General features: G+C 53.8%; 4 protein-coding genes across 4 annotated transcripts; 1 reads left to right on the forward strand and 3 right to left on the reverse strand.

The window, feature by feature from the left end:
• Positions 1-1370: 1370 nt before the first annotated feature.
• On the reverse strand, positions 1371-4586 carry CORC01_14026 (nonselective cation channel; the record flags this gene model as incomplete). The annotated part of the gene is made up of 7 exons (XM_022625639.1): positions 1371-1693; positions 2053-2881; positions 2951-3014; positions 3071-3388; positions 3442-3756; positions 3813-4149; positions 4298-4586. The coding sequence occupies 7 exons, from the start codon at positions 4584-4586 to the stop codon at positions 1371-1373; spliced, it is 2475 nt and encodes an 824-aa protein (XP_022467841.1).
• A 1815-nt stretch (positions 4587-6401) lies between these two features.
• CORC01_14027 (phosphopyruvate hydratase) lies at positions 6402-7972 on the reverse strand (the record flags this gene model as incomplete). Its single annotated transcript, XM_022625640.1, has 5 exons — positions 6402-7197; positions 7264-7314; positions 7369-7460; positions 7516-7769; positions 7849-7972. The coding sequence occupies 5 exons, from the start codon at positions 7970-7972 to the stop codon at positions 6402-6404; spliced, it is 1317 nt and encodes a 438-aa protein (XP_022467842.1).
• A 2231-nt stretch (positions 7973-10203) lies between these two features.
• CORC01_14028 (uncharacterized protein) lies at positions 10204-10458 on the reverse strand (the record flags this gene model as incomplete). Its single annotated transcript, XM_022625641.1, has 1 exon — positions 10204-10458. One exon carries the CDS (start codon positions 10456-10458, stop codon positions 10204-10206), a length of 255 nt encoding a protein of 84 aa, XP_022467843.1.
• A 95-nt stretch (positions 10459-10553) lies between these two features.
• CORC01_14029 (peptidase family M1) lies at positions 10554-13648 on the forward strand (the record flags this gene model as incomplete). Its single annotated transcript, XM_022625642.1, has 3 exons — positions 10554-10783; positions 10840-13135; positions 13190-13648. Coding segments are annotated over 3 exons (2985 nt in total), but the record flags the coding sequence as incomplete, so codon positions are not given.
• Positions 13649-13695: the final 47 nt, after the last annotated feature.

A 13695-nucleotide genomic window follows, 5' to 3' on the forward strand; every position in this document is an offset into this window, starting at 1 on the left:
GCGAGGCCCCATGTCTCCTACCTGCCCCTCCCCCCCCACCTCCATTCGCCATCCACCCGCCCCGGCCTTCTGCCTCCCCCGCTCCTTCTCCCCCGTCAACGCCCCACCTCGCCTCGCACGCACACACTCGCGACCACCCGCCCCAAGCCGCACTACCTTAGCCATCCCACCCGCCGCCCACGTCCAACCATTGTGCCACTCCACATCAGTCCGTCCCCCTCCGCGCGGCCGCCGCCCCCCCGCCGCGCCGGGGCTACGGCGCCCGCCGCCACCCGCCAGGGTAAGCGAGCGGGGCGGTCCCATCCCCCATACACCACCCCCCTCCCCCAAACCAACACAACGCCGCCCCACAAAATAGTGTTCTTTTGTTGTGTGGAAAGAAAAAAGAAGGGGGGGGGGGAAAAGGGGAGGGGGGGGGGGGGGGGGGGGGGGGGGGGGGGGGGGGGGGGGGAAGGAGTTGCTGTTGAGAGTCTCAGAAAGGGGAAGTCGTCCAGGAGTTGATATAGAAAAGACGAATCGCGTGAAGCGATTCCTGACCAATGTAGGTCCTACACCTTACATTGCATCTTGCCTTTTGAGGAGTAGGACAGCGACGATGTACCTACTCTCGAGACAAAGTTAACTAGTAGCAAGAGAGTAAAGAAACGTCTGATGTTCTCACTTCCCCGCATGGGGAAATCGGGGAAAGGAGGGTGGGGGAGAGTTCATTAGATAGGTAGGTACGGATACCTTAAAATTTTTGGAAGAAGCCCATAAAAGAGGGGAACTGAGGTAGAAAGCCCTGGCCGGCACTGCTTCAGGTATTGCGTACAAAACTTCACTGGCTCGGGTTGCCCTTGCTTCTTTCCAGCACTTACCTCTAGGGTAGACTGATGAAGTCTCGGGCCTGCAATTTTACTCCGCTCTATGCGGAAGAAACGTTAATTCCATGACTCAACTCAACACAACAAGAGGAAAGTCGTAGGCGATGACTATGCAGCGGGGCCGTGGTATTGCGAGTATGCTATTGCTCGGTACCCCTTACTGTGACGAAGGCAGTCGACCTCGGTCGAGCTATCCCAAACCCGAAAACCCAAACAGCATCATCTAGAACCTTGCTTTTTCGCCTTCTGAGCGCTTCCCCCCTCCATCTAACTGCTCTCCTCGGTTGTCAAATCGAGCTACGTAAAACAGACTTCCTGGCCGATCCAAATCCAAATATGTAGAGCCCTCATCGCGTCTTGGCCCTGGGTAAATACATGTTAGCCCTCGCACTGATCCATCTGCGCCTAAGCCTCCCCCCGGCCAGCTTCACTCACCCAGGTTGGCAACTCCACCCTCCCAGACCTTGTCTTTCGTCTTTTGCCTTCGGGTTTTGTAATGTTCAACTTTCACATGACGACGCAGCAAGGGACCTCGAACCCGGCATCCTGCTTACTTGGTCCCGCCCCGATCTTAATGCCGTGCGTAATCGTCTTGATCACTCGCGCCTGGTTGCGGTCGTAGAGTCCGCATAGTTCGTGTGTCGGACATGGCCGCTTGTCCGCCCGCTGTAGCCTCAAAGGCTTCTTCGCGATGCCACTGCCGAATTGTCCGCATGTCGTGTAGCCCATGCCCGGGCCGCATGGGATGGCGATCTCGCCCCAGACGCATTTGCACTTGACGTGCTTGTAGATGAAGACTTCGCACATTATCCCCTTGAAGGTTTGATAGGCTGATGAATCAGTGACGGTGGAGAATCCTGGCTCTCCCTGGTGTAATCGTTGACTGTTGTGGAATGAAGGTGAGGGAAAAACTGAGCAAAGCACAGGCGAAGTGTTGGAAAGGTGAATGGCAAAGGCAGGTTGAATGCTACTTCCCAGGTCGGACGAAAAAAGGCGTGATTTTCTGGAGGCAATACGGTGCATAGATATGCCCAATATATTGTGCACCCGTGAGCTACATTGCCACTTAACATACTTTATCGCGTACTTTTAGACATGCTTTCTAGGTTTATCAACTTCTCAACACACTGGTGTAGCCCGTTCACACCCCCGAGCCGGCCCATGTTTGCACTCCATCCATGTGACTAACTCGGGGACTGGGTTAAGGGCGCATCCCCATCGCGAAGGGTGCTGCTCTCCCCAGTGCCGAAGCCACGGTCAGAGTAATCCTCGGCGTCCAGCATGCGCGCTAGCATGGCCTCAACCCTCAGAGACGTTTGCTCGAGAGCCTCCAATCTGCTGCCGACATCTTGTATATCCTCGCTGCCAGTGAAAGATCCGCGCAACTTGGACGACACGCCCGGGAACATCGAATCTCTCCTATGAGGCGACTTCTTCCGCATGGTGTCATTCGTAATGGACCTAGTGAATTGCCGTCGGATGAGGTGGTGTGTGAGTTCGTCGTCCACCGCAATCTCTTCCTCGACGGACTCGGGCGGGGGCAAGTCGAACACGGCTCTTATGTCGCGGTGGGCTGTTATGCGCCACTTCTCCCAGAACCATTGTTTGACCCTCGGGTACAGCGTCAGGCTGCTGGACTTTGTTTCCTCCGGCTGCGGTGCTGGCCAAAGAATCCTGCGTTCCGCCACGGCGATAATAAGTAGGAGCGGCAGGTTAACTAGCCTAACGCTGGCTACATGTATCTTATGGAACCATCGCGGCGTGAGGATGAATTTCAGCGGAATAAGGATGAAAACTGCCAGAATGTTGAAGGGGGGTTGGTACGCAAAGATGGCGTCGCCCTTGACTCCCTCCAGTGTCAAGACAGCCTTTCGGAACATTATCTCTGCAGTCGCATTCTTGACAATCGTGCTAAATGTATTTGAGAGCATCGAGACGAGGATGGTGAGGAACAAAGTATTTCCCAAAAAAGCAAAAGCGACCATCAGGACGGGACCTAGAATGGGGTGAAATTGAACCTAATGAAATCCGTTAACCGGGAGTTCTAGTAGCAAATAAGGGAAGGGAAAAAAAGGGGAAGATTTCACCGATTCGTTGATACCTGTTCCGTCGAGACCGAACCAGATCCAGAGCATCCACTTGCTGATTGTGCTGTGACTGTCATTAGAAGCTGTATGTGGTAGAACGACTTCCTAGGGATAGCTTACACTGGAGGGTGTGCGCCTTCACCGAGCCATAGAAGCGACAGTAGAAAGCCGCCAAAACACCATGCCGACAAGAATGTGAGAAGGACAAAGTCTGACATCATGGAACGCAAGGAGAGGAACACCAGATTGTCCGACAGCAAGTTGAAAGCGAGGCGCGGGACTAGCACTGGGGCACCCATTGCAAGTACATCGAGAGCTTGTTGTTTCGGGACAAGATCCCCGACTCGAGCGCCATGGATGCGCAGTACTGCATACACAACGTAGATGCCGATGAAGCCAACGTCAAGGAAGGACCACAGATTCTGGGTGTAAACGTGCCTGCCCAGAAATTAGTGTCACTGATGTTTGCGACATGAGTTGGGTGTTCTCACCAGCCATGCTCCAAAATCGTAGCAAATTGGTCGAGTGACCACCCAAAAGCATAGACGGCGAAGCAACCTTCCAAGATGGTGAAAGTCTCCGGTTTACGCTCGGCCATGACAAAGAGGTAGAGAGCTAGTAAAATCAGGAACTGGAAAACCTCTAGAATGTTCCTGGTACGAGGCACAAGAAGTCGGTACTGGTCAAGCAGTGGCCCTTCGCGAGGGTTGTACAGCGAAATGGGCTTGAGCTTGTAGTGGTCTGGAATAATGTCCATGAAGCTCGAAGGAGTGTAGACAATACGGCCTTCGTAGATGGCATCGACGCTTGGGACGATTGTTAGCATCTGCCCAAGGCTCTGGTCTGCAAGGCGAGAACGTACACTTTCTGACAAGGAGTAGCACTGAGGAAGTATTTACTCTCAGTCAATATGGCAACTTCAAGCGAGGGAAGCATGCGGTTGTAGCTGCGATAAGACTCCGTTGAAGCCGCCTCACGAATCCCGGCAGGTGCCATTTGGAAGGGCTCAAAGCCGGCAACCAAGATGTGTGCTAGCAGCACTAAACCGTCAGGCCCTTCATTGTCGTCGCTGAAGCGTCTCAGTATTCGTGTTGCTACAAGCTCGCAGAGAGCTGCACGACTGTAGTTGACATTTTGCCGGTTGTTCAAGTGAGATTGCTCGTGCAGAAACTGAGCGCGGTTCACGAGCAAGCAGTAGACTAGTGGCAGTCAGGTAACTTATAGTAAATCCAGAACATCGACCCTATCTGCAACGTCAAGCCTGGTTTCTGCGAGACAGAAGTTCGAGAGGAGAAGGAGACAGAGAACGAGAGTGAAAGAGATAGAAGCAGAGGACTGTGAACGTACCTATGGAGATGTCGTCAAGCTCATACAATTTGTCGACAAGCGGACGGACGACGGCAATATTGATCCGCACATCACGCAGTTGTTCCAAACTTAGGTAGTCTTCAACAATGGAGATGATGTCTCGTCGGATACGGTGAATATTCGTATACACTGGCAAGTGACTGTGAGGATTGACCATGCAGCCGTAGAGAGGGACCTGTATCTCGGAGGTGTGACTAGCACGGTTCCGTTGCAGCAGCGGCCGTTCTTCCGGTACCTGGAGGCGTGCCCTGCGGGTGCGCTCCGACATAGTATGACTGTAGTGATGTGCCCTTCGTGATGCTAAACCACGTAGTGTAGGCGGAGGTGATGTGGCATATGGCTGGAGCTAGGGTAGCTAGGACGGTTGACGTGTAGATAGAGGTCAGTCGTACGTGTTAAGTGAGCTACAGGATGTTGGGCAGCAAAAATCGGCGTTGATCGTAGGAAGACGGGCCAGACACCGACGTGGAGAGTGGCAAGTTAGGGGTTGGCCCCACGCTCTGGCCTGTCACAATCCGAGTGGATTGTTTTGGTTGCTAGATTAAGGTAGCCGGGGAGTTAGCGACTGTTAGGAAATCGCAGCAAGAACAAATCCCACAGCAGTGGTGGGGAGCTGGTAGCAGGGTGACCGCAACACACAACAAATGTTGGCGTCTCACAGATAGCAAAGATGACGCAGATATCGGCAGGGCAGGTATTAATTAGATGGGATGCGGATGGAGCAGGACGGGGGACGTCACGGCTCCACGGTGCATGGGGACGCTAAGAATACCTAGAAGCACATCTGCTTTTAATGCAAGTCTGAGCCCGACAAGGTGGTCTGGGGGAAGGCAAAGAAAGGGTTGCCCGCGCGTCAACAAAATGGAATGTGATGCTAAGCCAAATTGGGGGACATTCATGAGGCGGCAGCGGCGGCAGGCAGCATGTGAAGCGTCAGCCGCGTCTAATCCGATGCATGTGGTGATGAAGAGAGCCGCAGAAGAAAAGAAGGGGAAATAGAACATCATTCGGATTAAATAGAGGGCCAAAGGAAACCTGTACACAGACTCGGCCACCACGTCGCGACGCGGCGATGCTGCTGGTCTACAGCCTACAAGTCCTCGATGTTCTGCACTCCATGTTCGTCTGGTGCGTAAGGTAGTCTCATGAATGACGACATATGCGCCCCGCGAACTCCGATTGTGTCCGAACTATCTTGTCCTGAGCTTTGCAATGTGCGATGCAAAATAAACTGGATCCGAATCGATGGGAATACCTAGGAGACTTGAGAGGGAGACAGACACGGCCTTCTGGCTGGTTGTAGCCCGCCCCAAAGATGGGAGTCTGAAGTGTGCACGGTGCTTCCCACCTTTCTCCTGAGTCCTGCCAACTTTTGTCGTCCGAGGCATTTCGAGGCTATCTATCCGTACACTACGGATACCTTGCTGATAAGTATGCCGCAGTTCTTCAGCTCAGGCGTGGCACACCTTGCAGCCACCAGCCAGCCTGAATCCAAATTATTGGGCCACAGGCTGAGTGGGGTATCAGGGCACTGAGCGGTGTGCGTGTTCAGCTCCATTAGCATGCCCACGCCCGACCAGAAGAAACTGCGCTAGCCGTATCAAGCGTCAGGGTGCTGCTTGTATTACATAAGGCTATTATTGTCTTCAGTCTTCACCAATGACGCCTACCAAAAGGAACACTAAACAGTGCCAGGTAGGGTAGGGGACCTTATCTTGCGGTAAATAGTGGCCGGGGGCTTATGTATCTTCAAATGGAGCACGTGAACGCTCGCGGCGTGGTGTTCGATGCTCCCTGGGAATAGCCCTTTTGAGATGCCAGCTGACATTAAACACATGATCTCTCGGACGCATCTTCAACTTCTCGATCGTGGGGATATTTATTGTTTTTTCATTTTAGGATAAAGTGCGGTAAGCTACGAGTTTCATCATCGATGCTCCCACTCATCCCTCTGTTGCGTCTTTCCTATACGCCAGGCGTGTCTCATCATTTTTTCCCACCCCAATCCAGCCGAACCTTCTGAAAGAATACTGTCGTCGGACTGTGGGTCTCAAAAGCTCATCTTCGTAATCGCTAAACCGTTTTACAGGTTGACAGACTTGCGGAAATTGGCACCGGCATAGACGGCGTTCTCGCCGAGCTCCTCCTCAATGCGGAGAATCTGGTTAAGCTTGGCAAGGCGCTCGGAACGGGCCGGGGCACCGGTCTTGATCTGGCCAGCCCGGATACCGACGACAATGTCAGAGATGGTAACATCCTCAGTCTCACCAGAACGGTGAGAAACCATGACACCCCAGCCGTCAGCGTAGGAGTCCTTGGCGGCCTGGATAGATTCGGTGAGGGTACCGATCTGGTTGACCTTGAGGAGAAGGGCGTTGGCAGCCTTGAGCTCGATGGCCTTCTTGATGCGCAGGGGGTTGGTTACGGTCAAGTCGTCACCAACGATCTGGATATCCTGGGTCTTGTAGAAGTAGCTCCACGCCTCCCAGTCATCCTCGGCGAAGGGGTCCTCGATGCTGACAATGGGGTACTTCTTGGCGAGGTCAGAGTACTGCTGAGCGAGCTGCTCGTAGGTGATCCACTTGGTGGGGTCGCTGTCGGGGTTCTTGAAGTCAAGGTCGTACTTCTTGGCGTCCTCCTTGTAGAACTCGCTGGAGGCAACGTCCATGGCGATGTTCATCTGGCCAGTGTATCCGGCCTTCTCAATGGCCTCGGCAATGAGCTCGAGGGCCTCCTCGGCAGTCTGGATATCGGGGGCAACACCACCCTCGTCACCGACGTTGCCGGCGGACTGGCCGTACTTCTTCTTGGCCAGACTCTTCAGGATCTGGTAGACCTCGGCACCCTGGCGGAGGGCCTCGGAGAAGGAGGGGGCAGCACTTGATAATTGTAAGCCGATGAAGCAGAACAGGCTGCAACGAGCCTGAATGAATGGGTCAACTTACGAGGGAACAATCATGAACTCCTGGAAGGCGAGGCGGCCACCAGCGTGGGAACTATAGCATGCAGTGAGCAAATGTTGAACCGAGAAAAGACGAGAACTTGCTTACCCTCCGTTGAGGACGTTCATGAAGGGAACGGGAAGGACGTAGGGCTTCTTGGTACCGGCCAAGTCGGAGACGTGGGCGTAGAGAGGGACACCCTGGGAGCCGTCAGTCTGGGTTACATGGCACAAAACCTTATACACGAATGCTGACCTTCTCAGCAGCACCAGCCTTGGCGACAGCCAGGGAGACACCGAGAATGGCGTTGGCTCCAAGCTTGGTCTTGTTGGGGGTGCCATCGAGGTCGATGAGGAACTTGTCGACCTTGGTCTGGTCCTTGACATCAAGGTTCTCCTTGATCAGAGCAGGGGCAATGACGGAGTTGACGTTCTCAACAGCCTTGGTGACACCCTTGCCAGCCCACTTGGTCTTGTCACCGTCGCGGAGCTCGCAGGCCTCGTGTTGACCTGTGCAATGGGTATCATCAGCTTCCCTGTACATTTATCTCTCGGTAGGGGTAGGACTATGAGGGCGAAGACGACGTACCAGTGGAAGCACCGGAGGGGACGATGGCACGGTGAAGGCCAGTCTCGGTGACGACGTCGACTTCGACGGTGGGGTTGCCACGGGAGTCGTAGACGTAGCGAGCGTGAATCTTGGTGATGGCCATGTTGTCTCGTGTGATGGATTTGTTCCTAACGAAGAGAGGGAGAAGATGTTAGTATGTGGTCGTGGGGGGAAGGAAAGGCTTTATATTAGTAGAAGGCAGAAAAAGAGACAAGTGGGTGAGTCAACAAAGCGATAGGACCGATTGGGGGAAATTGCTAAGCTTGCGAGTGCTCGCTCCTTGACCGGACAGCAAGAATTGCCTCAGGGTGGGATGGCATGGTGGGGTGATTCTTCGGACACAGCTTCAAAGCTCCCAGCTGTTTCCTGAAAACCATCGCCAGGTGCAGTGGAGCGGAAACGTATGATGAGACAACTTACTTGTGGAGTTTCGATTGATAGAGCCGGAGTAAGTCCTCAGCAATGGCTTGCGGGTGGAAAATGAGGTTGAGGTGACGGAGGAGAGGTTGATGGCGACAGAGGAGGGGGAGAGCGACGGCAGAAGCACGGTGGGAGCATATTGATTTGGAGGGGTCGTTTCCCTCCTCAGGTAAGGGTACCTTCGTTTGCAACCCCACCTGCACCTGCACCTGAGTCCTGACGTGAGGTGAGGTACCTGCCGTAAGGTATCATAGTTGCTTAACTTAGCCCGGGCAGGTGCCAACGGCGCCATTGGATCGCTCAAAAGATTGGGGGTATCTTGGACGGTGCCCAATCGCTTCTTCTCAAGACTCGGCGGGGCATCTACCCTGTTAGAGCGCTACATGGGCCCCAAGCTCCAAACGGCCAAGGATATCACAAACCAGCCTTGTTTCAAGGTACCTCTGGTGCTAGTCTTAGCACTGCCTCACCACGAGAACTGCATCTTGGTGAGGGCCGCTTCTCAACAAACCATGCAATGAAAACGCTGCCCTGCCAACTGGGAGGGATCTGGAACACGTTTCTGCCCTTGTCTCTCTTCATTGGGCCGCTCTTGCTATTCTAGTCCCTTGTCCCCAGCGCCGAGTCCGGCCTCATATTTTCAGTGTATTTTTCGGGTGCCCTAGGTCAGTGACTTCGGTCCTGTACAAAACAAAAGCCGTTACCATGTCTTGAGTCCTTGACCGTCGGCCGTTGGCACCCCCGTGTGGTCTGATTGGCTGCCCGCCACCATTGTCTTCGCACAACGGCTCTCCAGCCAGCCATCCATCATCGTGTTATGTGGTGGCCTCTGTGGACTGAGCTTGCGTCAAAGTGCGTCTTCGACAATCTACAAGTCCCGGCGCCCGATCTTCAAGACGTCTATTCCCCGGCACCCCGGTCCAACGACGAGCTGCTTATTGGCAATTGAGATCAAAGAATGGCATTCTTACTCCACAAAAGGTCTAGGACAGGCTGTGCGCCATGGATTATCCCGAGGATGTCGCTCGGAATAGCCAGGTGCTAATGCGGTTCTTCCCGATCATGGATCCCGACCCCGTCACCCCGTCCAGTAAAGCCGGGGTAAGACAAGTGTAGGGTCGGCAGGCAAGTCATCCTGTAGGCAGGTGATATTGCCTAGAGTAATTTTAACCTAATCCTCTGGAGCTCAAGTAGGAATGACGTCTGTCATTGACCCAGGGTGCTGGTTCTTGGCCGGGCGTACAGCATGTTAGTCGGCTTGTCTTTAGCACACCCGCATGGCTGCAAACCCTTTGCCCGCTTTCACCCGAGTATAAAGTCAAACATATGGATATACCACATCACTAGGGTATAGCATTCCATTAGTCTCTCGATTGGCTCACAGACAGATGCTAGCTTTCCTAGTAGAATAAATATTTTCCAGCCTCTGGCTACCTATTCGTCAAGCATAGCTCTACGGCCCGCATGAAGTGTGACACTGATAACTTGTCGTTACTACCAAAGTTGCCCCAACACGCATCTCTGGTGCCTGAGGTCCCTGAGGTCCCTGTGCCCGCCGACTTCGTTTGTGTGTAAGCCTTGAGTACTTGAGTATCAGAAAAGCCTCTAAAACGCACAGCGCGTAGGCTGTTGACGGAGTTTGAGCTCAAGTCTGTGACCCACATATATGGGCAAGTAAGTATCGGGGCTAATATAGCGAGTTGCAGGAAGGTGACGATGAGCTACGTTTTCTAGCTGGCTCAGCACAGAGGATCCTGCCAATTGAATGAGAATCATTGGCATTCAATCTCGCCCAGGTGCCGCATGCGTGCGTGCCTTGCACGCTGTTTTCTCTCGTTGTGAGGCACGAGCTGTCAACGTATCCAGTCAGATTATCAATTTGTGACGGCTGCAGGGTATTGTGGGAGTATTCGGCTAAGATTTCAGTAATTGTTGTTGTTGTTGTTGTCCATGTCCGGAGATTGACGGCTTCATCTTCCGCCAGTCCTCCGGTTGAATTCCAAATTCCTGGGCCGACCGGACGGCAGCAAAGAAGGCAAGTCCCGTGCTTCTCGTCCGGGCAGCACTCCCAAGAACCTTAGGCACGGTTGCGGCGGTGGGCCGAATCGGGTGGAAGCGGCTTGGTATGGGTCCGGTCGGCGCAGACCGAACAAAGGTGACCTGAGGCATGAGGATGCGGGGAGAGTTTTGTACCATTCCCGCGGCCTACGCGGCCTGCGTCGGCGCCTTCCACTTCTGAGACTGGAGCATTGATTTGCACAGGAAGAACTGGAAGCTTCCCCTCAGCTGGACCCCGCGCCTCTGTTGCACGTACCTTCCTTAGACAGCTTGGGTGCGTGCCTAGCAGACTGACCGCTTTCGTTCCTTTGCGGCTTTGGCCCACCCTCCCCCTCCTCGATGGCGTTCCGTTTCGCAAGACGAACGGTGAATTTAGCCCCACGCATCGTCAACCCGACCGCAAGACAAGTCACACGTATGTAAGTACAGTTATATCGTTACCCAACCACTGTCCCACCTTTGGAGTGTCCATTGACCTGACAACCTGGCCAGTCCCTACCAACTACGAAATCACAACGCCTTCGCGACCCTTTCTCCTGTACCCCGAGCTACCCATCCTCGACGAAACGTACGACTCCAGAATCCTCAGCGCATCGCCGCTACACGATACTGCTCCTACAAAAGAAGTATGTGTAGACACGGGGAACATGGCGGCGCTGGCACGCTGAACTACCCGCGGGAACAGCTGCCTACCAATGTCGTCCCGCGCCACTACGATCTCACTCTTGAGCCCAATTTCGAGACGCTCAAGTTTGACGGATTGGTCAAGATCGACTTTGATGTCGCCGAGGACTCGAACACCGTCTCTTTGAACACCCACGAAATAGAGATCAAGCATGCTTCGCTTTCCTTCTCGGCAGAGGGCCAAGACAAGAGCCTTGGCGAACCAGTCATCACCTATGACGAGTCGAAGCAATGGCACAGCTTTGAGTTCAAGGAGAAACTCACCAAGGGCGGAAAGGGCACCCTCGAAATCAAGTTCGTTGGTGAGCTGAACGACAAAATGGCTGGGTTCTACCGCTCATACTACAACAAGCCGGATGGCACCAAGGGTATCATGGCCACCAGTCAGATGGAGCCTACCGATGCCCGTAGAGCCTTCCCTTGTTTTGACGAGCCAGCGCTCAAGGCGGAGTTCACTGTCACCTTGATTGCTGACAAGGCCTTGACCTGCCTCTCGAACATGGATGTGGCTGAAGAGAAGGATTTGCCCTCTGGAAAGAAAGCTGTCAGCTTCAACAGATCTCCCGTCATGTCCACCTACCTCGTAGCCTTCATCGTTGGAGAGCTTAACTACATCGAGACCAATGACTTCAGAGTACCCATCCGAGTGTATGCCCCGCCTTCCGAGGACATTGAGAGAGGTCGTTACGCCTTGGATATTGGTGTTAAGGCCTTGGAGTTCTACGAAAAGGCCTTTGGTCTTCCCTACCCTCTTCCCAAGCTTGACCAGGTCGCCATCCCCGATTTCGCCGCCGGCGCCATGGAAAACTGGGGTCTGGTCACCTACCGTACCGTCGAAGTATTGTTTGACGACAAGACCAGCGGCGCCGCAGCCAAGGAGCGAGTCTCGACAGTTATCACCCACGAAATCGCTCACCAATGGTTCGGAAACATTGTTTCTCCAGACTGGTGGCACGCTCTATGGCTCAATGAGGGCTTCGCCGAGTTCGCGTCTCGCTACTCTATGAACGCCTTCTTCCCCGAGTGGAAGCTTAAGGAGTCTTTCGTGAGGGAAGATCTTCAAGCAGCACTGGGCCTTGACGGCCTCAGAAGTAGTCACCCTATCGAGGTCCCCATCCACAAGGCCGAGGAGATCAACGAGATCTTCGATAGTATCAGCTACGCGAAGGGTTCTTGCGTTGTCCACATGCTTTCGGCATTCCTTGGAGAGGATATATTCATGGAGGGTGTCCGCAAGTACCTTAAGCGTCATGCCTGGGGCAATGCCACTACGAATGACCTGTGGCAAGCTTTGAGCGAGGCTAGTGGCAAGGATGTTGGCTCCATTATGAACATTTGGACTCAGAACGTCGGATACCCCGTCGTCTCCGTTACCGAGTCGGGCAAGTCGATCAGCGTAGAGCAACATCGTTTCTTGACTACAGGAGACGTCAAACCCGAGGAAGACAAGGTTCTCTATCCCATCTCTCTGAACGTCCGTACTAAGGGAGGTATCGACAAGGATTTGATGCTCACAACTCGTAATACCAAATTCGAGATTGACGACGCCGAGTTCTTCAAGATCAATGCCGACTCTACTGGATTCTACCGCACCAAGTACGCTATTGATCGTCTGGAGAAGCTTGGAAACGCTGCGGAACTACTCTCCGTTCAAGACAGGGTTGGTATTGTGGCCGACACGGCTGCTCTAGCAACCTCGGGTTACCAGAAGACCTCGTCGCTTTTGAGCTTGTTCAAAGCTCTTAGCCAAGGAGGCGAGGCCGAGTACCTCGTGTGGGACCAGATTTTGACCCGCCTGGGCTCAATCAAGATGGCCTGGATCGAGGACGACGCTATAGTTGACAAGCTGACCGAGTTCCAGCGGGAGATTGTCAGCAGTATCGCGCACAGGCTTGGATGGGAATTCTCCAGCAATGACGGCCATGTTGAGCAACAGTACAAGGCTCTCACTTTCAGTGCGGCCGGTGTGTCTGGTGACGAGAAGGTTGTTGCTGCGGCTAGGGCCATGTTCAAGAAGTTCGCGGCTGGAGACAAGACGGCGATTCATCCTAACATCAGAAGCTCCGTCTTCTCAATCGTCCTGAAATTTGGCGGCGAGGAAGAGGTATGTCTGTTCTAAGCCAACACCGTTGAAGCAAGGCGCTGACCAAAGCCACAGTATGATGCCATTTACAAGTATTACAAGACCGCCGAGACCGCCGACGAGCGCAACAGTGCTCTGCGAACACTCGGACAATCCCGCGACCCCAAGCTCCGTCAACGCACGCTGGATCTTTTGCTGAGCGGCGAGGTCCGTGACCAAGATATTTACATCCCCATCGGCAGTCTGCGGTCGAGCAAGGGTGGCATCGAGGCACTTTTTGACTGGCTGCAAACAAGATGGGAGGAGATCTACACAAAGTTCCCTGCTCAATCTTCCATGATTGGAAGCATCGTGAGCTACTGTACAAGCGGGCTTACCAAGCAGGAACAGCTGGATAAGCTCGACAAGTTCTTTGCGGAGAAGGAGAAGAAAGGTTTCGTGCGTGCCTTGTCGCAGTCCACAGACTCGGTTAAGGCCAAGATCGCCTGGACTTCCCGTGATACTGAGGATCTGCGGAAGTGGTTGGGTCTTTGAAGTATTGATTTTGATGAGAGCGATTGCCAGTGTGCTACGCTTGCTAT

The sequence above is a fragment of the Colletotrichum orchidophilum genome, assembly GCF_001831195.1.
Source record: "Colletotrichum orchidophilum strain IMI 309357 chromosome Unknown Scaffold_232.1, whole genome shotgun sequence".
Lineage (NCBI taxonomy): Eukaryota > Fungi > Ascomycota > Sordariomycetes > Glomerellales > Glomerellaceae > Colletotrichum > Colletotrichum orchidophilum.